Source organism: Chiloscyllium punctatum, chromosome 45, assembly GCF_047496795.1.
Source record: "Chiloscyllium punctatum isolate Juve2018m chromosome 45, sChiPun1.3, whole genome shotgun sequence".
Classification (NCBI taxonomy): domain Eukaryota; kingdom Metazoa; phylum Chordata; class Chondrichthyes; order Orectolobiformes; family Hemiscylliidae; genus Chiloscyllium; species Chiloscyllium punctatum.
Window position 1 is genome coordinate 14,042,548 of NC_092783.1, and position 27,778 is coordinate 14,070,325.

General features: G+C 42.0%; 1 protein-coding gene across 2 annotated transcripts in view; it reads left to right on the plus strand.

The window, feature by feature from the left end:
* Positions 1 to 27,778, plus strand: part of spdef (SAM pointed domain containing ets transcription factor) — a 97,598-nt gene that overhangs the window by 44,277 nt on the left and 25,543 nt on the right. For both annotated transcript variants that reach the window (XM_072563325.1, XM_072563324.1), the window contains exon 2: positions 7,928 to 8,398. In XM_072563325.1, coding sequence (XP_072419426.1) covers positions 7,951 to 8,398 — 448 coding nt within the window. In that variant the 5' untranslated portion in view covers positions 7,928 to 7,950. The remainder of the gene's footprint in view (positions 1 to 7,927; positions 8,399 to 27,778) is intronic.

Sequence of the window (27,778 nt, forward strand, 5' to 3'; positions counted from 1 at the left end):
TGGAAAAGGATAGACCAGATCTAAAAGTTGAAGTTCTAAACTGGAGAAAGGCCAATGTTGATGGCAAGAACTTTCAAAAGCTGATTGGAGGCAGATGTTCGCAGGTAAAGGGACAGCTGGAAAATCGGAAGCCTTCAGAAATGAGATAACAAGAATCCAGAGAAAGTATATTCCTGTCAGGGTGAAAGGGAAGGCTGGAAGGTATAGGGACTGCTGGATGACTAAAGAAATTGAGGATTTGGTTAAGAAAAAGACGGAAGCATATGTCAGGTACAGACAGGATAGATCGAGTGAATCCTTAGAAGAGTATAAAGAAAGTAGGAGTATACTTAAGAGAGGAATCAGGAGGGCAAAACGAGGACATGAGATAGCTTTGGCAAATAGATTTAAGGAGAATTCAAAGGGATTTTACAAATATATTAAGGACAAAAAGGTAACTAGGGAGAGAATAGGGCCCCTCAAAGATCAGCAAGGCGGCCTTTGTGTGGAGCCACAGAAAATGGGGGAGATACTAAATGAATATTTTGCATCAGTATTTACTGTGGAAAAGGATATGGAAGATATAGACTGTAGGGAAATAGATGGTGACATCTTGCAAAATGTCCAGATTACAGAGGAGGAAGTGCTGGATGTCTTGAAACGGTTAAAGGTGGATAAATCCCCAGGACCTGATCAGGTGTACCCGAGAACTCTGTGGGAAGCTAGAGAAGTGATTGCTGAGCCTCTTGGTGAGATATTTGTATCATCAATAGTCACAGGTGAGGTGCCGGAAGACTGGAAGTTGGCAAACGTGGTGCCAATGTTTAAGAAGGGTGGTAAGGACAAGCCAGGGAACTATAGACCAGTGAGCCTGACCTCGGTGGTGGGCAAGTTGTTGGAGGGAATCCTGAGGGACAGGATGTACATGTATTTGGAAAGGCAAGGACTGATGCGGGATAGTCAACATGGCTTTGTGCATGGGAAATCATGTCTCACAAACTTGATTGAGTTTTTTGATGAAGTAACAAAGAAGATTGATGAGGGCAGAGCTGTAGATGTGATCTATATGGACTTCAGTAAGGCGTTTGACAAGGTTCCCCATGGGAGACTGATTAGCAAGGTTAGATCTCATGGAATACAGGGAGAACTAGCCATTTGGATACAGAACTGGCTCAAAGGTAGAAGACAGAGGGTGGTGGTGGAGGGTTGTTCTTCAGACTGGAGGCCTGTGACCAGTGGAGTGTCACAAGGATTGGTGCTGGGCCCTCTACTTTTGTCATTTACATAAATGATTTTGATGCGAGCATAAGAGGTACAGTTAGTAAGTTTGCAGATGACACCAAAATTGGAGGTATAGTGGACAGTGAAGAGGGTTACCTGAGATGACAACAGGATCTTGACCAGATGGGCCAATGGGCTGAGAAGTGACAGATGGAGTTTAATTCAGATAAATGCGAGGTGCTGCATTTTGGGAAAGCAAATCTTAGCAGGCTTTATACACTTAATGGTAAGGTTCTAGGGAGTGTTACTGAACAAAGAGACCTTGGAGTGCAGGTTCATAGCTCCTTGAAAGTGGAGTCGCAGGTAGATAGGATAGTGAAGAAGGCATTTGGTATGCTTTCCTTTATTGGTCAGAGTATTGAGTACAGGAGTTGGGAGGTCATGTTGCGGCTGTACAGGACATTGGTTGGGCCACTGTTGGAATATTGTGTGCAATTCTGGTCTTCTTCCTATCGGAAAGATGTTGCGAAACTTGAAAGGGTTCAGAAAAGATCTACAAGGATGTTGCCAGGGTTGGAGGATTTGAGCTACAGGGAGAGGCTGAACACGCTGGGGCTGTTTTCCCTGGAGCGCTGGAGGCTGAAGGGTGACTTTATAGAGGTTTACAAAATTATGAGGGGCATGAATAGGATAAATAGGCAAAGTCTTTTCCCAGGGGTTGGGGAGTCCAGAACTATAGGCATAGGTTTAGGGTGAGAGGGGAAAGAAAAAAAAGAGACCTAAGGGGCAACCTTTTCACGCAGAGTGTGGCACGTGTATGGAATGAGCTGTCAGAGGATGTGGTGGAGGCTGGTACAAATGCAACATTTAAAAGGCATCTGGATGGATATATGAATAGGAAGGGTTTGGAGGGATATGGGCCGGGTGCTGGCAGGTGGGACTAGATTGGGTTGGGATATCTGGTCAGCATGGACGGGTTGGACCGAAGGGTCTGTTTCCATGCTGTACAGCTCTATGACTCTATGACTTAAAGAGTAGAAGAAACCTGGAGCACCTTCTCTGAAAAGGCTGTGGTTAAAAGATGTTTTTAAGACTGAAATCAATAGATTTTCCTTCATAAGTTATTGAGTGAAATGGAGCACAGATGGAAAAGTAAAGTTGGGATAGAGATCAATCACAATTTAACTGAATGACAGAGCACGCCAAGAGTTTAAATAGCCTACTCCTGCTCTTAACTGTCCTGTCTCATACTCTGATTTGTAATTTCTAACTTCCATTTTTCCATTTCCTTGGAGGACAATGGTAATGTCATTCACTACTTCATTTCCTTTCAGTTTCTGAATCTAAATCCTTTGTGTGATTTAAGGTAGCAGTGGTTCTGATAGTAATGCCTGGGGCACAGCGCTCAGCACTTCCGCCAATGCGTCTCTACACTCAAAACTATGTCTGTTCTTTACAACCATTTTGCCAATTTCTATTGATTACAAAATTATTCTTGGTCAGTGACATTTAGCTTTAGCTACTGTGTCACAAGAAATACCTTTGACGGGTGCAGAGCACCTTTAGCAAATTGATGCTGAAGCTTCCTGTTAAATTGTGTTGGAACTGGTTAAATGCCTTTCAAGTTGAGGGGGGGTTTTCCTCAATCCACTTGGGATGTCATTTTTCCTGAATCCATGTTGATATTGTTTGCCAGTGTAGGGTTGAAATTTGTATTATAATTCCATAGTTTCATGTCTCCATCGTGTGACTGTTTTGTACTTCATGTTGTTGCTACCTGTACATCAACACCTCTCCAGTCTCCAGTGACTCTACTATAAGATAATCCTCCTTATTATCTCCAGTCTCTCTATTGTGGCAGTGTGAATATTAATTGCTGTGTCATATGCATGCCTGTTGAATGTTAATGGTTACGACATATCAACTGCCATTGAGTAGGCCCAGACTGACCCCACTGCAGTGTCCAGTGAGCCCTATTTACTTCCTGGGGTGAGACTGGGACCTCGCATCGGAATTGGCAGCTGTTACATGGGTAGAGATGATGTCGGCGAGGTAGACCCAGTGGCAAAAGATGGTGCCTGAAGATCAGTGATTTTGTTGTTGGTTGGGTCAAGTGCTGGTGGTGGCAAAGCAGTGAAAAAAGGGCATCTTGGCAACAAGAATGAGAGATGCGACCCTAACATTAAAGGATGAAATTACGGCACATCTGGATAATAGTAACAGGATAGGACAGAGTCAGCATGGATTTATGAAGGGGAAATCATGCTTGACTAATCTTCTTGAATTTTTTGAGGATGTAACTCGGAAGATGGACAAGGGAGATCCAGTGGATGTAGTGTACCTGGACTTTCAGAAAGCTTTTGATAAAGTCCCACACAAGAGGTTAGTGAGTAAAATTAGGGCGCACGGGATTGGGGGCAAAGTACTAGATTGGATAGAGAATTGGTTGGCTAATAGGAAACAAAGGGTAGTGATTAACGGCTCCATTTCGAAATGGCAGGCAGTGACCAGTGGGGTACCGCAGGGATCCGTGCTGGGACCGCAGCTTTTTACAATATATGTAAATGATAAAGAAGATGGTATCAGCAATAACATTAGCAAATTTGCTGATGACACAAAGCTAGGTGGTAGGGTGAAATGTGATGAGGATGTTAGGGGATTACAGGGTGACCTGGACAAGTTAGGTGAGTGGGCAGATGCATGGCAGATGCAGTTTAATGTGGATAAATGTCTGGTTATCCACTTTGGTGGCAAGAACAGGAAGGCAGATTACTACCTCAATGGTATCAAATTAGGTAAAGGGGCTGTTAGAGAGATCTGGGTGTTCTTGTCCACCAGTCAATGAAGGCAAGCATGCAGGTACAGCAGGTCGTGAAGAAGGCTAATAGCATGCTGGCCTTCATAACAAGAGGGATTGAGTATAGAAGCAAAGAGGTGCTTCTGCAGCTGTACAGGGCCCTGGTGAGACCACACCTGGAGTACTGTGTACAGTTCTGGTCTCCAAATTTGAGGAAAGACATTCTGGCTATTGAGGGAGTGCAGCGTAGGTTCACGAGGTCAATTCCTGGAATGGCAGGATTGCATTACACGGAAAGACTGAAGCGACTGGGCTTGTAAACCCTTGAGTTTAGAAGACTGAGAGGGGATCTGATTGAAACTTATAGGCTTATGAAAGGACTGGACACTCTGGCAGGAGGGAACATATTTCCGTTGATGGGGGAGTGCCGAACCAGAGGACACAACTTAAAAATACGGGGTAGACCATTTAGGACAGAGATGAGGAGAAACTACTTCACCCAGAGAGTGGTGGCTGTGTGGAATGCTCTGCCCCAGAGGGCAGTGGAGGCCCAGTCTCTGGATTCTTTTAAGAAAGAATTGGATAGAGCTCTTAAAGATAGTGGAGTCAAGGGGTATGGAGATAAGGCTGGAACAGGATACTGATTAGGAATGATCAGCCATGATCATATTGAATGGCGGTGCAGGCTCGAAGGGCAGAATGGCCTACTCCTGCATCTATTGTCTATTGGTTGGGTCCACCACAGGTAACGGTGAGGCAGTGGTAATAGAGAATTGGCCTAGCAGCAAAAGATGGCAGCTGAAGAGTGGCAACTTCTACATTGGTTGGGTCTGGTGCAGATGGCAGTGAAAAAGAGTGGAGGAGTGATGGCGGCATAGGCGTCATTGATGAAGAGTCATCTCAGGACTGATGGACTCTCTTTAAGCCATTTCCTTTTTTTTCTTGTTCTTAAAACTATTCAAAATGGTGCTGGATTGTAGCGACAATGGAAAAGCTTTTCACTATATTTTACTGCTTTTCTCACCATAAAATATACATGACAGTAAAACCATTCATTCGTTTTTAAAATTTGGGTATATCAGAGTAAAAGGTGTAGTATATGGGGTATACAGTCTTTGTGACTGTCTTGTATAGCTTTGATGGTGACTAGCAAGACAATGATACACAATCCAATTGGAATCAATTATATATTGAGAGAAGCTGTGACCTGCCTGATATTTGCACATCAGATTGGCCAAAAAACTTACAACGTAGCAAGAAATATTTATTAAATGTGAAAAGGAATATTATGAACAGACATTTCAAGTTAAAGATTTAATTCCAACAACAGGATTGAAACTTGTGATATTCTCAATTCTGCCCAAGCTTATGATGGTGGATTTTCAGATTGCAAGTCTGATATCTCTGATTATAATGGCCATAATTGTGATAACTTCCTAACTTGTGTTCACTGTGTCCCTTGTGTTTTGTTTAAATTCTAAATGTTAGTAGTTTAACCTTCCAGCATCTACAGCGAAATTATCCATCGACAAGAGATTAAATGAACCAAACGAGTCAAGAGTTGAGAAGGTAGAGTCAAATTGAATCAGTAAAACAAATATAAGCATTCAGACCCAAGCAACTGTTATACTTTATTTCAGCTTTGGTTTGGGACTAAGATAACTTTCTGGAACAGAATCATTGACAACAGAAAACAAAAAGTGAGCAACCAAAATCAAAGCCTTTCGAGATTCCCCCAGATCTCCATTTCCTCATAATTTTTTTTCTTCCTATTTTGAGTCCTTGAATAATCTTGGTTAAGACAAAACAGTTAGTGATAGAATTGTACAGCAAAAAAGAAGACCATTCAGCCCATAATACCTGTACAGAGCTTGTAAATAGCCATTTTGCAAGTCCCATTCCCAAAGGTCAGTTCCAGTTCATTTAAATTTGTTTCATGACAATAAAACTCTGATCTCATCTTTTGTCCTTTTTCTAATTAACTTATTTCTGTGTCCTCTGCTTACTGACTCTCACGTGGAAGCAGTTTCTCATTTTTTGTATTACTGTACCAACTCATTATCTCACTAGTGAAGCCTCATGACAAAATTCCACTAGTTTATCCAATAACTCAACCAGATCTTGCACAAACCACTCATCAAGAAAATGAGTGTGAACAAAATTGAAAACCAAAGAACCCAGGTCTGACTCTGGGTTGCTGGATGCAATGGAGGCCTTTCTGTGAGCTTAACTTTCAACATCACCAATGGGCTCAAATCTTTTTAATCTCGCGCCTGTTTAATATTCAATAATTCCTTAAATTTTTATATCATTTTTAACAACTTTCATTCACTGTTTAGTCTTTCGATGGGTCCAGTTAAAATATTATGCAATTCTGCTTGACAGACTGTCCTAGATCAATATGATATTGTGCAGTGCGTGTAACAGATTGTTCTAGGTTATTGTAAAAGGATCACTAAGTGACCAGTGCACTAGCCAATAATAGATTGGCATTATATCAGTCTCAGTGAAGCTGCAAGGTCCAAGTTTCTAAAAGCTTGCTATCTTATAGTCGGATGGTGGGGAAGAAAGGCAAGGAGGAGGCTTAAAGCACAACAGAAGAAACAAAAAGCCCCTTAGATAACCTTGCCACAGACGAAGGCATCATTCCATGTAGCAGTAAGCAATACAGACTGAAACATCTCTAGTTAGTTATTAACTATACTCAGTTCGATGATAAATAGACTTAACATTAAGATAGGGGATTGAGAGTAGGTTTGAAACACACCCGTATTTCCGTCTCACCGAGATCTGTGTTTGATGGAATCAGTTTTGGCTGTGGTTCCCGCCATGGTTGAATGTCCTCTATTGGTGTTCACAGAATAAGGAAAGCCAGTTGGTTGATTCTTTAGCAGGAGTCAGTATCGTTAGGAGGGGAAAAGTTGAAGACTGAAGAAAAACTTGCAGAACCCTGAAGAGTTCTTCAAATTGTCTTCTGTGCCTTTGGTGGAACCCCAGAGAAGTAGGATAAATGGTTGAAAGTGGTGTTACGATGGAAGAGCTGGCACTGTCTCTGCAGAAGCTGCAATGTTTAAATGACAAGTTAACCGGCTGTGCTTTCTCTCTTCCATTAGTTGTGGGCAAAAGACCAATCTTAATTATTCTAATAGCGTAAGACTCTTGGTGGTGGTAAATTGTGAATATTATGATCTTAATATTCTATTATACAAGTTTATACAAAAATTTCTTTTCAAGTTGACCTGTGTTTTCTGTCAAGCTGCCAAACTGTAGTTGCACATTCACACTGCATCATAGTTTACACCTATTTCCCAGGCTTGTCCACGGTACTGGCAGAAGATATAACCTTACTTTCACATTTGGTACTACTGCAGGTCTTGATGGAGATGCAAAAGTATTTAAGTCAAGGTTTGTAGTCTAATTATGTACACATATAACCTAAAAGCATTCTTTAAAACTAGGATATATTAAGCTTAAGAATGAGTAAACCTTAATGTCTAATTCTCTTTTTTTTTGCCATCAACCACAATTAATTCCTATTCATTTGGTAAAAGGCAAAGACGTTGTTGTAAGAAAGAGTCGGGCCCTTTTAATTAAAGTCATGAAAAGAAAGTCAGATGTTGTCTGTTTAAGCAGCAGCTTTTCTTTCCACAAGAAAGAAACTACAGTTTGAATCCTGTATTTGAACGAACAGCTCCACTTAACGTGATCATCCATTAATACAAACTGACCCATGAGTAAAACATTCATTAAAGCTCATTCAGGACTTACTGGGATATTTAAGTGACCAACTGACCTCATAATCCCCGTTTCTAGCTTACAGCTTCCCAAAGGGTTCAATGAACAGTTTTGTTGTGAAGCAGTCAATAGTCATCAGTGTATGGATAATGTTATTATACAATTAAACATTTGTCTCATCTTGTTTTGATATAGATCTGAAGAGTTTACTTGAGGTGATGGGCAGTGCTGGTCGGCGACTGACCATGCTGCAGCAGAATCGAACTGCCTTTGAGGATGCAATACTCACCAACCTGGAGAAACCCAGTCACCCAAAGGGTCTCGAGTGGACCATGGTGGAACCATCCAGTAACCCTTCAACTCCTGAACGGACACTGCCTGTCTACTTGTCCTATTTCGACATGTTGCTAACTGAAGACTATGCATGGCTATCTAAGGGGCTGGTGGAGCGGCCAGAGACTGACCACATCATGAAGACTGAGCTGCACAAAGAGCCAGAACAATGCCCCATAGTGGACAGTCAGGAGCTATGTGTACCCACAGAGCTGGACTATCAGAACAGTGTCCACTTTGAAGAAAGGTCACTAGAACAGGTTCAGACGATGGTGGTCGGCGAAGTTCTCAAGGAGATAGAAACAGCCTGTAAGCTACTAAACATTGCAGCAGGTAAATGATTCCAAAAGTAACTTAAACATTTGGGTTCAACAGCTAATCTGATCAAAATCATCATTTTAACTTTTCAAAATTAATCTAAAATATGGATTGTCTGCTGAGTTCAATCGGACAGTTATTTACTATTTATTAATTCCTTATTAAAAACATTTCATAAATTGTCACTGAATTAATCCTCTTGATACTCATAATTTCAATTTAATATGTTACTGTGCAACAGACTATTCTAGTTGGTGTGAGAGAAAGCAGTTGTAACCAGATTTATTAGATTAATCGATTTATTCAATTGTGTGGCATTACTGACTGATCAATGTGCTCTGATGCCCTAGAAGAGTTTGCTTCAAATTAATCTGACATTGTTTCATGGCAGATTGTTCCACAATGGAACAATGTGCTCTGTATTAGTGTGACATACTGCATTATTGTACATTAACGATAGAGATAAAGAGAATATCTGCTATTGGCCATAACTCTCTCTCATCTCTCCCAAGTGAGTGAATGTGAACTGATCTGCACCACGCTGTGCCTTATGATAGTTTAATGATCTTATAACAATGAGATATATTGAGCATTCGCAGTTTGGCACTAACCAATTTGATGAAGTGCACAGTAGCTCAAACAACAAGTCTAAAGTTCATTTAATGAGGAATTAACTATTTTAACTGGAAGGAAAAGCGAACCTTGAACAGCTGAGCGATGAAATAACCGATTTACAACCTTCAAGTTTTGTTCAATAAAATTAAGGAGAAAAGCAATCTTGTATCATGTCATTATGCAGAAGGTGGGTTTGAGTACTTTACAATAAAAGGAAGAGATGAATCTAAAAGGCACTGAGCAGGTGCAAGAGGGAAGGAAATAGTGAGGTTGGAAACAAAGGCTGAGTGAAGATGAGAGAGAGTTTGATGATGTCTGAGAGCAGGAAAAGACGTCTAAAAAAGGGGAACTTGATAGAAAACATTAGAGTGCAGGAGTAGGATGGTTGGATCCTTGTAGAGCAGAGGGAGTGAGGGAGTGAGGGTTGAGGGGAGGTTATAGTAAAATAAATAGGAAGTCAAGTGAACTTTTCAGATTGCTCCTTCTTGCTTTTAGTTATGTCCCTCCAAATTTAAATGCCCGATCTGGCCTATAGCCAGGTAGATCCAGCAGCTCCTCTCAGACATTTTCACAATCCACTGAGTATAACACGCAACTTGTGTTTGCATGAAGGTATTAATTATATGTGGAGGAGACTGTATTAAGCTCTGATTTATGGCAGTGTCATGTTTCACTGCAATTACTCAGCAACTGTCATGCAAGTTTGTCATTGTTGTCTGGTTTATATTTGCATGAGTTTAGTGAGTTGGACCCTGTTATTGTTTTAAAACAGAGTTTTAGACCTAATGACATGAAACATGGCAAAAAGGGTGCATGAGAATTTTATGCTTGCTTCTTATTTTAAGTGAGGTTCATTGCAATGTACTTAGTAAAGAAAGCAGACCAAAGGGTCACTGCAGGCTCTTTGAAAGAACAATCCTATTAGACCCATTTCCCCACATTCTCCCTATAACTCTGTAATTCTCTCTCTGACAAGTATTTATGCAATTTCCTTTTGAAAAGTTACTTTTGAATTGGCTTCCATCATTATTTACTTTATCATAACGACCATTTCCTTTAGAGGCCCGCATTGTCATGTTAATTTGCATGTATTTAAGGATAATTTGGACTCAGTACATATAAGTATTGACTGTGCGTCAGAGTATCTGGCACCTTCAGTCAATTTTGATTTCTGAGCAAAGTTTAGTATCAGGAGTGGTCTGTGTGCATTTCAGGGTTGCACTGTACTAATCGAAACATAGCCTCTTTGTCTTGACTTCAATAATCAGCAGTCCCCAAGATTTGAAGGTTTAAAAAATGAAGACATAGAAACATAGAAAGTTGCTGCAGGAGTAGGCCATTCGGTTCTTCAATCCTGCAACACCATTCAATATGATTGGCATGATGTGACATGGTGGCTCAGTGGTTAGCACTGCTACCTCACAATGCCAGGGACCCGGGTTCGATTCCAGCCTCGGGTGACTGTCTGTGTGGAGTTTGCACATTCTGTCTGGGTGGATTTCCTCCGGGTGCTCTGGTTTCCTCCCACAGTCCAAAGATGTGCAGGTCAGGTGAATTGGTCATGCTAAATTGCCCGTAAATTTAGGTGCATTAGGTAGGGGGAATGGGTCTGGTTGGGTTACTCACCTGAGGGTTGGTGTGGACTAGTTGGGCCAAAAGGCCTGTTTCCACACTGTAGGGAATCTAACCTAAAAAAAAAGGTTATGATTGATCATGCAATGTCAGTATCCTGCTCTCGCTTTCTCTCCATCCCCCTTGATCCCTTTAGCTGAAAGGGCCTCATCCATTTCCCTCTTGAATCTATCTAATGAACTGGACCCAACAGCTTCCTGTGGGAGAGACTTCCACAGGTTCACAATTGTCTGAGTGAAGAAATTCTTCCTCATCTCAGTCCTGAATGGAGTACCTCTTATTTTTAGACTGTGATTCCTAGCTCTGGACTTCCCCAACATTGGGAACATTCTTGCCACATCTAGCCTGTCCAGTCCCATCAGGATTTTATATGTTTCTATGAGATCTCCTCTCATAGAAATTCCAGTACAAGATTAGAGTGGTGCTGGAAAAGCACAGCAGGTCAGGCAGCATCAGAGGAACAGGAAAATTGATGTTTTGGGCAAAAGCCCTTCATCAGGAATGAACCTAAATTCCATTACAAGCTCAGTCAATTCAGACTTGCCCTACACTTTTATTCCTATCTTTTTGTTATATTTTACATACTACTGAGTACACTATTTCAATTCTCTTCTTTGCACCCTGACTAGATTGTATGGAAGTTAAAGTATGGAGGTCTATACATCTTTCTTGAATGACCCCTCCTTTATTCTGCTCAATGTTAGTGGAGGACACCTCCCTACACAACAAGAGAATTCAATTCTCATATTTCCAATAAACAGTCTTACAGTCTTACTTTTGCTCTCTTCAAGTGAGGTCTTCAATTATTTGTTTCTTAGTTTTTAGACTGATTTTGTCCTTTGCCTCCCCTTTCACGTAATCACTATAGTCAATATTGGACCTCCTCCATTAGGTTATCTAGCAGCCAAGTTGACAGGATATTGAACCATGTGGTGCATCATCAACAGCTTTATCCATAGCTGGCACCCTCACATTCATACTTTCAGCAAGGGTCACCAAAAAGTGACCTACAGATGAGAGACTTTGGTGGATGGATGTGGCCTACCCATTCCAGGACATGAAACTACAGAGGAACCTTGATTATCTGAATGTCGATTATCCAAATTGTCTTTGGATACAGCTAAGCGTGTTGCTAAATCCATGAAAGTTTGCCACTGGGCAGCTGTTACAGTTTATGATATTTGAACATAGTTGCAGGAGTTGACCATTCGGACCCTCGAGCCTGTTCTACCACTTAATTAAATCATAAGTGATCTGTATCTTAACTGCATTTACTCAAGTTGGTTCGATAACCTGAGAGTAGAGATATACAGGTGCTGAGGCACAGTTTATTTGAGTCTGAAGACAGGTGGCAAGCAGTATTCTAACTTACTCTCCAAGTTTCGCAATGCATCCCATCCCTTCATAAAATATCAATCTGTTTATGCAGCGGCAAGAAGGAGGATGTGCATTGCTAAAACAATAATTTCTAGGTGTGGGTTAAAGACCAACATTCTGTTCGACAGGTTATAGCTAATACCCTGCAAGTAACCTGTTCAAAGAGCCCAGAACAATATTCAGCAGTTTCATTAACAATAGGGATTGGAAAATGCAAAAAGAGGAACAAATGTATTCAAGGAATCAAATTAACTATTAATGGAGTTGGAAGGAAATGTGGAGTGCTGCTTCTTTATTTTCTTTATTCATTCACAGGATGTGGATATCATTGGAAAAGCCAGCATTGATAGTGCATTTTCCATTGCTCTTGAGAAGGTAGACAGCAAAGTGACTTCTGAGGCCAGGTTTGAGGTAACTTAGGAGTTAACAACATTGCTGTGGGTCTGGAGTCCCATGTAGGCCAGACTAGGTAAGGAAGACAGACTCCTTTTTACGGCAATCAGGTTGTTTCATGCTCATCATTACTGAGTAGCTTTTAATTCCAGAATCATTTCGTTCATTGAGCTAAACTGCCCTAGTGATGGGATTTCAACACGTGTATCCAATTCATGCCTCTAAAGACTAGTCCAATAACAATAGCCGCTATTCTATTGTACCTACTTATAAAAAGAGTTAGTACACTTCACAATAATTTATTGTCTGAAGTACTATTCATATCTTTCTGAGTGGGCGGCACGGTGGTTAGCACTGCTGCTTCACAATGCCAGAGACCTGGGTTCAATTCCCACTTCAGGCAACTGTCTGTGTGGAGTTTGCACGTTCTCCCCGTGTCGGCGTGGGTTTCCTCCAGGTGCTCCGGTTTCCTCCCACAGTCCATACAAAATGTGCAGGTTAGGTGAATTGGCCATGCTAAATTGCCTGTGGTGTTAGGTGAAGGGGTAAATGTAGGGAGTGGGTTGCTCACCGAGGGTTGATGTGAACTTGTTGGGCCAAAGGCCCTATTTCCACACTGTAGGTAATCTAATCAAGGTGGTGTATGAGTGCATGTCTATTTTTCTTATCCTGGTTTGTGTGCTCAGGTTTTCCTGTTGGCCAACATTTCAGAAAATATTCGAGAAATTCAACTGGTGTGGCAGCATCTGTGAAGTGAGAAACATAACTTTCCCTTTATACTTTACATCTCCAGCATCTATAGTATCTACTTTTATCTACTACTGTCAATTTTTTTGCTGGCCATTAGCACCAGATTAATCCTGAGCTACCCTCTAAAACAACCCGAGCAACTGTAGGCAGCTCATATTTTTCTTCAAGAACAATTAAGGAGGGGCCAGAAGTACAGACCTTGTTCACGATACCCATGTCTCACAGAAGGCTTGCGATCACCTTATCCCCATATTATCATCATTCCAGGATTTTAATGAACTGCAAAACAGATTTGTTTACATTTCTCAGAGCATCATCTAAAAATCATTCTGTGGCCTTACATCACAGGTGAGGTGCCAGAAGACTGGAGGTTGGCTAACATAGTGCCACTGTTTCAGAAGGGTGGTAAGGACAAGCCAGGGAATTAAGGCCAGTGAGCCTGATGTTGGTGGTGGGCAAGTTGTTGGAGGGAATCCTGAGGGACAAGGTGTACATGTATTTGGAAAGGCAAGGACTGATTAGGGATAATCAACATGGCTTTGTGCGTGGGAAATCATGTCTCACAAACTTGATTGAGAACAATGGGGATTGATGAGGGCAGAGCAGTAGATGTGATCTATATTGACTTCAGTAAGATATTCGACAAGATTCCCCATGGGAGACTTGTGAGCAAGGTTAAATCTCACAGAATACAGGGAGAACTAGCCATTTGGATACAGAACTCGCTCAAAGGTAGAAGACGGAGAGTGGTGGTGGGTTGTTCTTCAGACTGGAGGCCTGAGACCAGTGGAGTGCCACAAGGATTGGCGCTGGGTCTACTTCTTTTCATCATTTATAAAAACGATTTGGCTGTGAGCTTAAGAGGTACAGTTAGTAAGTTTTCAGATGACACCAAAATTGGAGGTGTAGTGGACAGTGAAGAGGGTTACCTCAGATGACAACAGGATCTTGACCAGATGGGCCAATGGGCTGAGAAGTGGCAGATAATTCAAATAAATGCGAGGTGCTGCATTTTGGGAAAGCAAAACTTAGCAGGATTTATGCACTTAATGGTAAGGTCCTAGGAAGTGTTGCTGAACAAAGAGACCTTGGAGTGCAGGTTCATAGCTCCTTGAAAGTGGAGTCGCAGGTAGATAGGATAGTGAAGAAGGCGTTTGGTATGCTACCCTTTATTGGTCAGAATATTGAGTACAGGAGTTGGGAGGTTATGTTGTGGCTGTACAGGACATTGGTTGGGCCACTGTTGGAACATTGCATACAATTCTGGTCTCCTTCCTATCGGAAAGATGTTGCGAAACTTGAAAGGGTTCAGAAAAGATTTACAAGGATGTTGCCAGGGTTGGAGGATTTGAGCTACAGGGAGAGACTGAACAGGCTGGGGCTGTTGTCCCTGGAGCGCCGAAGGCTGAGGGGTGACTTTATAGAGGTTTACGAAATTATGAGGGGCATGGATAGGATAAATAGACAAAGTCTTTTCATTGGGGTGGGTGAGTCCAGAATTAGAGAGCATAGGTTTATGGTGAGAGGGGAAAGATATAAAAGAGACCTAAGGAGCAACCTTTTCATGCAGAGGGTGGTGCGTGTATGGAATGAGCTGCCAGAAGAAGTGGTGGAGGCTGGTACAATTGCAACATTTAAAAGGCATTTGGATGGGTATATGAATAGGAAGGGTTTGGAGGGATATGGGCCGGGTGCTGGCAGGTGGGACGAGATTGGGTTGGGATATCTGGTCGGCATGGATAGGTTGGACCGAAGGGTTTGTTTCTATGCTGTACGTTTCTATGACTATGGCTCTAAGAAATAATCAAATTCTTTCAGCCTGTCCAATATAATTTCTCACTTTGCCTCTCAGTTCCTCATTTCTGATATACACAGGGATTCAGTGGTCTTGTATTCATAAACTATCCCGATATTAAAATCTGACCGTATCAATCGAAAACATAGGACCTGACTTTTGGTCATCAAGGTCAATTAGAAAGGAAGAAGTCAGATTGATTACAGGCTTAGTTGATTGAACATTTTCAGGGCTGAGCCAATTGTCAAATTGGGCATCTAACTCAACCAATACAATGTTAGAATAGGTTGGGTTCAAGGTTGGGTTGACCTGTAAACATTAAATTGGCAATAGAGTTTAAAATGTGATAGAGTTTCTGCAATTTATGCTTTACTAATTCTACTAAATATTATGGTTTTATGTAGTAGCAGTCACTTCACCAATGTTAAAGGGTCTACAGCTGGCGCAATGGAAAGTTTGTGACGGTGCCATGCACAGCCTGTTCCAAACAAACACCACCATTTTGGCTATGGCTACAGGGCAGGTACAGGTTACACCAGATCATATCAAGTAAACGTGCTATCCCAGTGCTTTCAGCATGAAACAATTCGAAAACAGTTGGAAACAGTGCCAGGCCTTTAACATGTGCTTCCTCAGAGCATGGCACCTTGTTGATCCCATAAGCCTACCTGCTTTTATTACCTCATTCCAATGTTCACCTTGATGCCTGGGATGCTGTTTTTAAGGGAGGGCTATGGTTCAGACATTCACTCTTCACAGTAAACATTTCTCACTACAACTAGAAACAGGAATCTCAAGAGTAGTTACCTTTCTATAACCTATAGAGTCATCATTAAAGAGATGGCACATGATTTGGAGATGCCGGTGTTGGTCTGGGGTGTACAAAGTTAAAAATCACACACCAGGTTATAATCCAACAGGTTTAATTGGAAGCACACTAGCTTTCGGAGCGACTATCACCTGATGAAGGAGCGTCGCTCCGAAAGCTAGTGTGCTTCCAATTAAACCTGTTGGACAATAACCTGGTGTTGTGTGATTTTTTTACTAAGATGGCACAGATCTGGTAAAGAACCTGAAGCCATGCTATGCATCATTGACACTTTTGTTTGGAGTAGGAGACATGTTCAGTCAAAGTTTACAGTTTCAGTCAAAATTGTAAATGCAAACATTACATAATGGCAGCCTTGTGTTAGTCTTTCTGTCCTTGTAAGCACTTTCATTTATGAGCTGCCTGGTTCAGTGCTGAATGACAGAGAGAGTTAAGTGCACCTTCATGAAGGCTAGGCAAATGTGGTGGGCAGCTGTTGGCAGCTAAACTGATAGATTTGAAAAATTCCACCACAACATAGCATAACTATGTTTACTCCTGGTTTAGAGACAGTGGGTTTGGGGTTTTCAAGTAACCCACTGAGAGACCTAGGCCTATAATTCTCACATGTTAATGAAGTTTCCTTATTATCTGATCACGTGGCAATTGGCCAGTTCATAAACCTGGCAAACTGCCAGGCTAGGACAGGAAATGATCATGAAAACCTGCTCTTAGAGTCGTCAGGATCTCTGTAATTGTAGCATTCCTGGGATGTCACAATCATTTATCCTTGCCCACTCCCAAAATGTCAGAAGTCACATGACCGGGTTATAGTCTAACAGGTTTATCTGAAATCACACAAGCGTTGAGAGTGCAGTCCCTTCGTCAAATTCAATGAGAGAGCAGGGCACACACACACACAGGGTTTATAGGCAGAGAGATCAAAAGATCAGACAACTGATGTGTCACATAATGTGTCTTTGCAGGTGACCAACAGTGCTAGACGGTGTGTAAAGCGTTTATAAAGTCAATGCCAGTGGTGTACTGTCATGTCAGGTTCTAGATTCGAGTGGTGCTGGAAAAGCACAGCAGTTCAGGCAGCATCTGAGGAGCAGGAAAAGCCCTTCATCAGGAATAGAGGCAGAGTGCCTGCAGGGTGGAGAGATAAATGAGAGGAGGGTGGGGGTGAGGAGAAAGTAGCATTTATCTCTCATTTATCTCTTCACTCTGCAGGCACTTTGCCTCTATTCCTGATGAAGGCCTTTTGCCCAAAACGTCGATTTTCCTGCTCCTCGGATGCTGCCTGAACTGCTGTGCTTTTCTAGCACCACTCTAATCTAGAATTGGTTTCCAGCATCTGCAGCCCTTGTTTTACCCTGTACTGTCATGTTAATCAAGCAAAGTGATAGGAATATACAAAAGGTAACATCTCAGGCCCAATGAAATGATACACCCCATAGATTTTTACATGTGTGAGGTGGTGGGGAGAGAGTGTATGTGTATGTGTGTTTGAGGGTGTATGAGAGAGTAACGTGTGTGAGAGAGTATATGTGTCACACACACATTCTCTCACACACATTTACTCTCTCATACACTCTCAAACACACATACACATACACTTTCTCCCCACCACCGTCCAACACTCTTTGTCACCTGTAAAGACATATTATCTGACACTCCACTCATACCAGTTGTATGATCTTCTGATCTCTCTGCCCTTGATCTCTCTGCCTATAAACTGTGTGTGTGCGTGTGTGCCCTGCTCTCTCACAGCACCCAACAAAGGGGCTGTGCTCTGAAAGCTTGCGTGATTTCAAACCTGTTGGACTATAACCTGGTGTCATGTGACTTCTGACTTTGTACACTCCAGTTCTACATGAGCACCTCCACATCATCACTCCCAATAAAATCGGATTATAGAGTAGGAAATTTGCAATATTTGTAACAAAATTCTGCCATTCACATCTATGATTTGGAGACGCCGGTGTTGGACTGGGGTGTACAAAGTTAAAAATCACACAGCACCAGGTTATAGTCCAACAGGTTTAATTGGAAGCACTAGCTTTCAGAGAGCTGCTCCTTCATCAGGTGGTTGTGGACTAGCTCTCTGAAAGCTAGTGCTTCCAATTAAACCTGTTGGACTATAACCTGGTGTTGTGTGATTTTTAACTAGCATCTATGTTTCTCTCAATCACTTTGATAGGACACAGGAGAGAGATAGACTGGAAGCCCCAACCCTTCCTTCCCTTCTGTCCATATTCAGTGCAATGTAATTTTGATAAGGCTGAAATGTATTTCCAAACCTCCATTAGCTTGTGGTCCATCTAAAAGTCAGAACCAGCATGCTCTCCTGGATGTAGTCAAGGAGCAGTATAATTTAGTCGAGGTAGATAGGATAGTGAAGAAGGCGTTTGGTATGCTTTCCTTTATTGGTCAGAGTATTGAGTACAGGAGTTGGGAGGTCATATTGCAGCTGTACAGGACATTGGTTAGGCCACTGTTGGAATATTGCGTGCAATTCTGGTCTCCTTCCTATCGGAAAGATGTTGCGAAACTTGAAAGGGTTCAGAAAAGATTTACAAGGATGTTGCCAGGGTTGGAGGATTTGAGCTACAGGGAGAGGCTGAACAGGCTGGGGCTGTTTTCCCTGGAGCGTCAGAGGCTGAGGGGTGACCTTATAGAGGTTTACAAAATTATGAGGGGCATGGATAGGGTAAATAGGCAAAGTCTTTTCCCTGGGGTTGGGGAGCCCAGAACTAGAGGGCATAGGTTTAGGGTGAGAGGGGAAAGATATAAAAGAGACATAAGGGGCAACTTTTTCACGCGGAGGGTGGTACGTGTATGGAATGAGCTGTCAGTGGAAGTGGTGGAGGCTGGTACAATTGCAACATTTAAGAGGCATTTGGATGGGTATATTGTGTGTAATCAGGCTCAATAGCACTCCTTTGTTACCTGGACACACCCAGTATTGTTCCTTTAGAGTAAAATCCTCGACAATGACAGATGTGGAATTCCACAGAAGAATACTGTTTTAGATATATCCACGAAAAGTTACTTTGGAAACTTCCAGAAGCTTGAATTGTATTCAAAGAATCCCTACAGAGTGGAAACAGGCCCTACAGCCCAACAAGCCTCCAAAGAGTAACCCACCCAGACCCATTATATACCCCTGACTAATGTACCTAACCTACACATCCCTGAAAACTATGGGCAATTTAGCATGGCCAATTCACCAAATCTGCACATCTTTGGATTCTGGGAAGAAACCAGAGAAAATCCCTGCAGACATAGGGAGAATGTGCAAACTCCACACAGACAGTCACCTGGAATTGAACACAGCTCTCTGGCATTGTGAGGCAGCAGTGTTAACCACAGTGCCATGTATTCCTGTGGTAAAAGTTAATTGATCTGTTAGCAATTAAAACAGAAAATGATGGAGTCTGGCAGCAGCAATGGAGACAGAGAAACACTAACATTTTGAATCCTGTGTGATTGTTCTTTGGAACTGCTAAATCCGTTTTGGCACAGATTGAGAACCCCATTGATTTCTTGCTTCCAAGGTCTAGGAGTAAGGAACACATCAGAATGACTGGAAATGGATTTGCAAGCAAATCAGCCATTTATGATCCAAGTAGGAGCCAATGATTTTGGGAAGGTAAGGCCTGAAGACGTTTAGGAGATTAGGAGACAGATCTAAGACTCGGGGAGCAATCCCAAGTGTTCCTTCATCAAATCACTAAAGAGTTATGACACAGCAAGAAGCTCTTCAGCCCATCATTAAATGAAAATCATTATCAGTACTAAGCTCCTGCTTTTCCCCCCATACCCTTACATATTGGATTTATCCAAATATCGTCCAGTGTCCTCTCAAATGCCTCAAAGTAAGCTGCCCTCCTCCACACTTGTAAGCAGCGCATTCCATCCCCTAGCATTGACTTAGTGAAAAAAGTTTTGCTCTCTTCACTCTTGTTTTGCAGATCACTTTAAATTGTGTTCTAGGATTGGGAAGGGTAAAAAAGGCTGTGGAGCATAACTGACGCATAATGGTGTGTTGCAAGATAAAATTTTCCAACACTACTATCTTCTATAAACTCATTTTGAGATTATCTAAATGTTGCCTATATACACACTCCCTATTAGTCCTGCCCATCCATTAACGCTCGGTTACTGAATGATATTGGCTCTCAGTCCAGCAATGGCTTGATTCAAAACTTCTAGTCCTCCTGTTGAAGCTCCCCTGTCCTTTTCTATTCCTTTAGGGTGAATGGTGGCTCAGTGGTTAGCACTATTGCCTGGTAGTGCCAGAGACCTGGGTTCAATTCCATCCTTCAGCAACTGTCTACAAATTCTCTCTGTGTGGGTGTACTCCCACAGTTCAAAGATGTGCAGGTTAGGTGGATAACTGTGCTAAAGTATCCAGGGGTGTGTGGGTTAGCCAGTGGAAATATAGGGCAAGGGAGTGGCTCTGGGCGGGATGCTCTTTGGAGGGTTTGGTGTGGATTCAAGGGGCTGAATGGCCTGCTTCCATGCTGTAGGGATTCTATGATTTGATTCTCTGTAAATCTAACTCCCTCCAACCAAAACCACTGAGAGCTCTGCATTTTTCTAACTCTAGCCTAGTGTCGTCTTTTCAACTCCTTTTCCCCATCACAGGCAGCTGTGATTATAGCTGCCTCACTCCTGCTAGCCCTCTCTGTTCTCTGCTGCTCCCTCCCACTACATGGCACTCCTTAAAGTACACTTCTATTCGCTACCAAGCTAATATCGGAACTTTTGCCCCAAAATCAATTCTCATCCTATGTTTGTTTTCTGGATCTTATATAACAGAATTCATCATTATATGGGACACTAGTTCAGGAGAAGATGGGAACCTGTCTACAATGATTACTACATTTCAATAGGATGGGGGATAATGTATTGATGACACAGAGAGCAAGATATCCTTTAAACCACATTGTCAAGGGACAGAAGGAATGAAAACAATCAGAAAAAGCAAGAGAAGGTAGAACTTAAAGAGGTAAATATACAAATAAAGAACATTGGATTGTGGAAAGCATAAAGGGAAAGAGTAAGAAGAGCAAACTGTCTAGTGTACTAGCAAAGACTGAGATAAAGTATTACCTTGATCACAAGATTAAAGGGAAATTAGAAGTGTTATGTAGGGTCAGAAAAAGATAAAATGCATATATTGCATTGGAAACGGAAAATAAATTGAAGAATTGAGAAAATATTTCAAAACAGGCAGGATATAATTTCAGAGAAGAATCCTGAGTGGGAAGGCCCAGGGCTCCATATTTCCAAGGGGCCTATTGCCTGTTTTGGGGATCCATCAATATCAAACAAATGGGTCCAGTGTTTGCAAGGGGACAAATGTCTACACAGTAGTAAGAACTTGGTTGACTATCGGCTAGAGGTCTCAGCTGAGAGGGAGAATGTTGAGTTAGTTAACACTGTGAAGTTAATAAAACATCCTTAACAGGAGCATCAACAAATTAAATTTGACACCATTAAACAAAGTGTTGCCAACATTAACAGGGAGATTTTCATTTTCATTGCTGACAGAATTGATTTTGATTGCTCATTTGTAAAATCCTCTTACATTCCATCCCGTCAAGGATTCTGCCTGCAGTCTGTTCCTCTATCTTCTCTGTCACACAATGGAATCAAAGATTGACCCCAAGGGTTCAGTTACTTACTGCAGAATTCTCAGTCTCTAACCTTATAGAACATAGAACATTACAGTGCCCTCGATGTTGCACCGACCTGCCATACCAATCTGAAGCCCATCTAACCTACACTATTCCATGTACGTCCATATGCTTGTCCAATGACAACTTAAATGTACTTAAAGTTGGCGAATCTACTACCGTTACAGCCAAAGCATTCCATACCCTTACTACTCTCTGAGTAAAGAAACTACCTCTGACATCTGCCCTATATCTCTCACCCCTCAATTTAAAGCTATGCCCCCTCGTGCTCGCCATCACCATACTTGGAAAAAGGCTCTCCCTATCCACCCTATGTAACCCTCTGATTATCTTATATGTCTCTATTAAGTCACCTCTCAACTTTCTTCTCTCTAACAAAAACAGCCTCAAGTCCCTCAGCCTTTCCTCGTAAGACCTCCCCTCAACACCAGGCAACATCCGAGTAAATCTCCTCTGCACCTATTCCAAAGCTTCCACATTCTTCTTATAATGCGGTGACCAAAACTGTACACAATACTCCAAGTGCGGCCGCACTAGAGTTTTGTACAGCTGTAGCATAACCTCATGGTTCCGGAACTCGATCCCTCTACTAATAAAAGCTAAAACAGTGTATGCCTTCTCGACAACCCTGTCAACCTGGGTGGAGACTTTCAAGGATCTGTATACCTGGACACCGAGATCTTTCTGCTCATCTACACTACCAAGAATCTTACCATTAGCCCAGTACTTTGCATTCTGGTTACTCCGACCAAAGTGAATCACCTCACACTTGCCCGCATTAAACTCCATTTGCCACCTCCTAGCCCAGCTCTGCAGCTTATCTATGTCTCTCTGTAACCTACTACATCCTTCATCACTATCCACAACTCCACCGACCTTAGTGTTGTCTGCAAATTTACTAACCCACCTTTCTACGCCCTCATCCAGGTCGTTTATAAAAATGACGAACAGCAGTGGACCCAACACCAACCCTTGCGGTACACAACTGGTAACTGGACTCCAGGATAAACATTTCCCATCAACCACCACTCTCTGTCTTCTTTCAGCAAGCCAATTACTGATCCAAACTGCTATATCTCCCACAGCCCCATTCTTCCGCATTTTGTATAATAGCCTACTGTGGGGAACCTTATCAATCACCTTGCTGAAATCCATATACATCACACCAACTGGTTTACTCTCACCTACCTGTTTGGTCACCTTCTCAAAGAACTCAATAAAGTTTGTGAGGCACGACCTACCCTTCACAAAACCGTGCTGACTATGCCTAATCAAATTATTCGTTTCGAGATGATTATAAATCCTCTCTCTTATAATCTTTTCCAACACTTTACCAACAACTGAAGTAAGGCTCACTGATCTATAATTACCAGGATTGTCTTGACTCTCCTTCTTGAACAGGGGAACCACATTTGCTCTCCTCCAGTCTTCTGGCACTATTCCTGTAGACAATGACTATTTAAAGATCAATGCCAAAGGCTCGGCAATCTCCTCCCTGGCTTCCCAGAGGATCCTAGGATAAATCCCATCCGGCCCAGGGGACTTATCTATTTTCACACTCTGCAGGATTTCTAATACCTCTTCCCTGTGAACCTCAATCACACCTAGTCTAGTAGCCTGTATCTCATTTATGTCCTTGATAATACTGTCATTTTCTAGAGTGAATACTGTTGAAAAATATTCATTTAGTGCTTTCCCTACCTCCTCTGACTCCACACACAACGTCCCACTACTATCCTTGATTGGCCCTAATCTTACTCTTGTCATTCTTTTATTCCTTAAATACCTATAGAAAGCCTTAGGGTTTACCCTGATCCTATCCGCCAACAATGTCTCATGTCTCCTCCTGGCTCTTCGGAGCTCTTTCTTTAGGTCTTTCCTGGCTACCTTGTAACCCTTAAACACCTTAACTGAGCCTTCACATCTCATCCTAACATAAGCCTTCTTCTTCCCCTTGACCAGAGATTCTACTTCCTTCGTAAACCACAGCTCCCACGCTCTACAGCTTCCTCCCTGCCTGACAGGTACATACTTATCTAGGACACATAGTAGCTTTTCCTTGAATAAGCTCCACATTACTTATGACTGGTCCAGTTCAATTTCTGCAAATCCCAGGGATATGATAGTGTGGAATTCAGTAATGGTAATGATTGTGAATATCAAGAAATGATTCTCTTTTGTTGGAAATGGTCATTGCCTTGCACTTGTGTGTTGGTAATATATTACTTGTCACCCATTGTGTGGTCCAGAACTTGTTGCTTCTGGACATGGATTGCTGAAATATCTGAGGAGTCACAAATAGTGCTGAATTTTATGCAGTCATTAATGAACATTCCCTTTTGTGACCTTATAGTGGAGAAAAGGTCATGGATGGAGGAACTGAAGATAATTGGATCTACCTTGAGGAGCTGCAGCAATGATTTATTTGGACTTGCAGTGATTGTGCAACTACAGCTATCTTCCTTTGTGTTAGTCTTCCTTTAGGACTCTTAAAGCTTCCCTTTCCTCATGATCAAAGCTTTTGGTCTTCTGCCATCATTTCTTCTTGTATGATTCAGCGTCACTTTTCTTTTGTTTGAGAATGCCATGTACTGCTTTTGAACACTCTGCTATATTAAAAATGGCATATAAATTTATGTTACTGTTGTTGTTAAATGCGTCAATTAGCAATGATGTGTTGTGTGAAGATTACCAAGTAGCCAGGAATTTGTTGTAGGGCAGTAAAATGATAAAAACCTCAGAGTGTAATTATAAATTAAACAGCAAAGGTTGAATGGGTTAAAGCACAATCTGAACAAAAATGATTTGCTGATGCCTTGAAACATAATCCTAGATGATTTATCAAGTATCAGTGAATCTCATGCGGCATTTTTCACTATTAAATCAAATGAAAAATTGACAACTTGTGACATGCTACTAAAACTCCATGGCATCAGTGCCAACCTGTACCACTTCATTACTTGTACAGGATTTTATTCTCTGGATGTGTGACTGCTACAAAATGACAAGCACAGATTCTTTCACATCAATGTCAAGTTTGGAGTGGTGCTGGAAAAGCACATCAGTTCAGGCAGCATCCGAGGAGCAGGAAAATCAATGTTCATCATTCCTGATGAAGGGCTTTTGCTTGAAATGTCGATTTTCCTGTTCCTCGGATGCTGCCTGACCTGCTTTGCTTTTCCAGCACCACTCTAATCTTGACTCTAATCTTCAGCATCTGCAATACCCACCTCCGCCTCCTTCACATAAATGTCAAGTTGTGATCTTGTGATGGAAACGTTGGTGGTTATTTGGACAGGTCAGAAGGAAGGCTGCTGTTTGGAAAATTGAGTTGTCACACAGATTCAATGGGAAGTGCTTCTCTGAGGTTGAAGTCAATGTTAATAACTGAGGGAGGATAGAATTAAGTTAGCTGCTAAGAACATCTTTTTTTCAGAGTCTCTTACCTGTGGAACAAATTGTCAGAACATGCAATGACAATGGAGTTATGACAGCCATTCAGTATGGAATTGAATGAGTTTTTGTGAACAGTGAGAAGTCATCTCGACCTATAGCAAGTCAATGGGTTAGCTGTACAATTGATACTGGTCATTGCAGTCCCCTGGAACTTTCATGATTTACCTTTGAGAATCAAGCAGGAGTCACCCGGAGATTTATCCCCCTGAACTTGTTCTCTTTATTGTCAATACCACTCCCAGGAAATTGTATGAGTTGGGTTGGCTTTGATGCAGATGGACAGTAACATGCCTGGGTGGGAACAAGTAAAGTGGATCAATTTGTCTTCTTCATGCTTCATATGTTTGCTCAATTTACCACTGCAAATCTGCTTTAATTTGATGGAACTCTGTTACAGGAAGGATATTATTAAGTTGGATAAGGTTCAGAAGAGATTTACCAGAACGTTGCCATGACTGGAGGGTTTGAGCTATAAGCAGAGGCTGGATAGGCTGGGACTTGTTTCACTGGAACATGACAGATTGAGGTGCGGCCTTATAGAGGTTTATAAAATCATAATAGGTGACTAGCAGGTGTCTTTCCCCCTAGAGTGAGGGATTTTAAGACTGGGGGCATATTTTTAAGGTGAGAGGAGAAAGATTTAAAAAAGGCATGAGGACCGGTTACGCAGTGTGTTGTTCTTATGTGGAACGATCTTCCAGAGGAAGGGATGGATGCGACTGCAGTTATGTTTAAAAGGCATTCAGATAATTAAATTAGATTAGACTACTTACAGTGTGGAAACAGGCCCTTCGGCCCAACAAGTCCACAGCGACCCACTGAAGCACAACCTACCCAGACCCATTCCCCTACATTTACCTCTTCACCTAACACTATGAGCAATTTAGCATGGCCAATTCACCTAACCTGCACATTTTTGGACTGTGGGAGGCAACCCACGCAGACACGGGGAGAATGTGCAAACTCCACACAGTCAGTCGCCTGAGGCGGGAATTGAATCAGGTCTCTGGCGCTGTGAGGCAGCAGTGCTAACCACTGTGCCACCCACAAAGTTATATGAACAAGAAATGTTTGAAGGGATATGGGCCATGTACATGCAGTTTTGACTCGTTTAGTTTGGGGTTATGTTCACCATGGACTGGTTGGAGCGAAGTATCTGTTTCCATGTTGCATCACTCTATGACTATAACTTATAAACATGTCAATTAAGGGAATTCGATATAGTGTCAATGATTTTGATAACTGGACTGCTTATTGGTGTGTTCTCAGTTTTTATTCTTTACGCACTGTTTATCAGGTATAATATGGAGGTTATTTTGTTGAACACTATATGATGTTCGAAAGTGCACACTAACATTTCTAATGCAGTTGATCTCCCATAGTATTGCTCATAGGAGGCTTGGGAACTTGATGTTTGAGAAGGAAACTATCTTCTGTGGCATTATCAATGATTGGTGTGTGGATGTGTTGTTTCAGCAAGGAAGAGGAGCTGTGGAAGTGAGAAACTGTGGGAGTTGTGCATAGTTTGGGGAATGTAATGATTAGCTGAGAAATGTGGACACTTGGAGATCGGTAGGGAGTACTGAAAGGGCATGAAGGGAAATGAGGAGGTCTAAACTGGGGCAATGAGCATTTGCAGTGACTGGTGCATGTTGGTGAAGAAACAAAGATTACCAAGTTCAGACAAAGAAAGAAATTGCTTGTGATTAGCTGATATTATACCATGTGTCAACTGTGTACCCTCACTAATGTGTTACTAGGTTTTGGGTTCAAGACCCACATCAGGACTGAGGAAGAGCTGATTTATTAGCTGGTCATTATCATATATTTGGGGAGTTTGTTGTATTCAAACTGGCAGTTGATTTTCCAACATGACCACCTGTCAAAGTACTTCATTCACTGTAGAATGCTTCAGGACATCCAGTTATCATGAAATATACTATTTAATTGAATGTCTTTCTATTTCTGAAGGTTTTAAAAGGGAAGAAAGACACTGGGAGGTTGGGATATTGTTGTCCTGTGAAAGAATAGCTTTGAGTGGAGCAAACACAGAGAATGTGGAGAGACCAGCATCTGCAGCACCTTGGAGTGAGAAACAGTGAACTCTTTGAGTCCAGTATGAATCTTCTTCAGAGCTGGCCTGCTGAGTTTCTCCAGCATTCTCTGTGTTTGGTTTAGTTTTTCAGCATCCACAGTATTTTGCTTTTATTTGAACTTTGAGGGGGTTCTTGATTTCAACCCACAGGTAATTCAGAGAGGAGAAATTATGCCTCGGAATCATTAAACCATACAGCACAGTAGGAGATCATTTGGTCTATTGGGTTGCCACAGGATATTTGACAGAATAATCTAATTAGCCCCACTGTCCTGCAAGTTTGATTATCCAATCTATGGCTGCATTTCTTTAGGGGTTGGAAACAAATGCTAGCCTAGTCAAGAAGTTAATGGAATGTTGGCCTTCAGCTCTACATGGTTGGAGTTTAGGGATGTAGATATTATGCTGCAGTTATACAAAACCTTAGAGTAGAGTCATAGAGTCATAGAGATGTACAGCATGGAAACAGACCCTTCGGTCCAACCCATCCATGCCGACCAGATATCCCAATCCAATCTAGTCCCACCTGCCAGCACCTGGCCCATATCCCTCCAAGCCCTTCCTATTCATATGCCCATCCAAATGCCTCTTAAATGTTGCAATTGTACCAGCCTCCACCACATCCTCTGGCAACTCATTCCATACACGTACCACCCTCTGCATGGAAAAGTTGCCCCTTAGGTCTCTTTTATATCTTTCCCCTCTCACCCTAAACCTATGCCCTCTAGTTCTGGACTCCCCGACCCCAGGGAAAAGACTTTGTCTA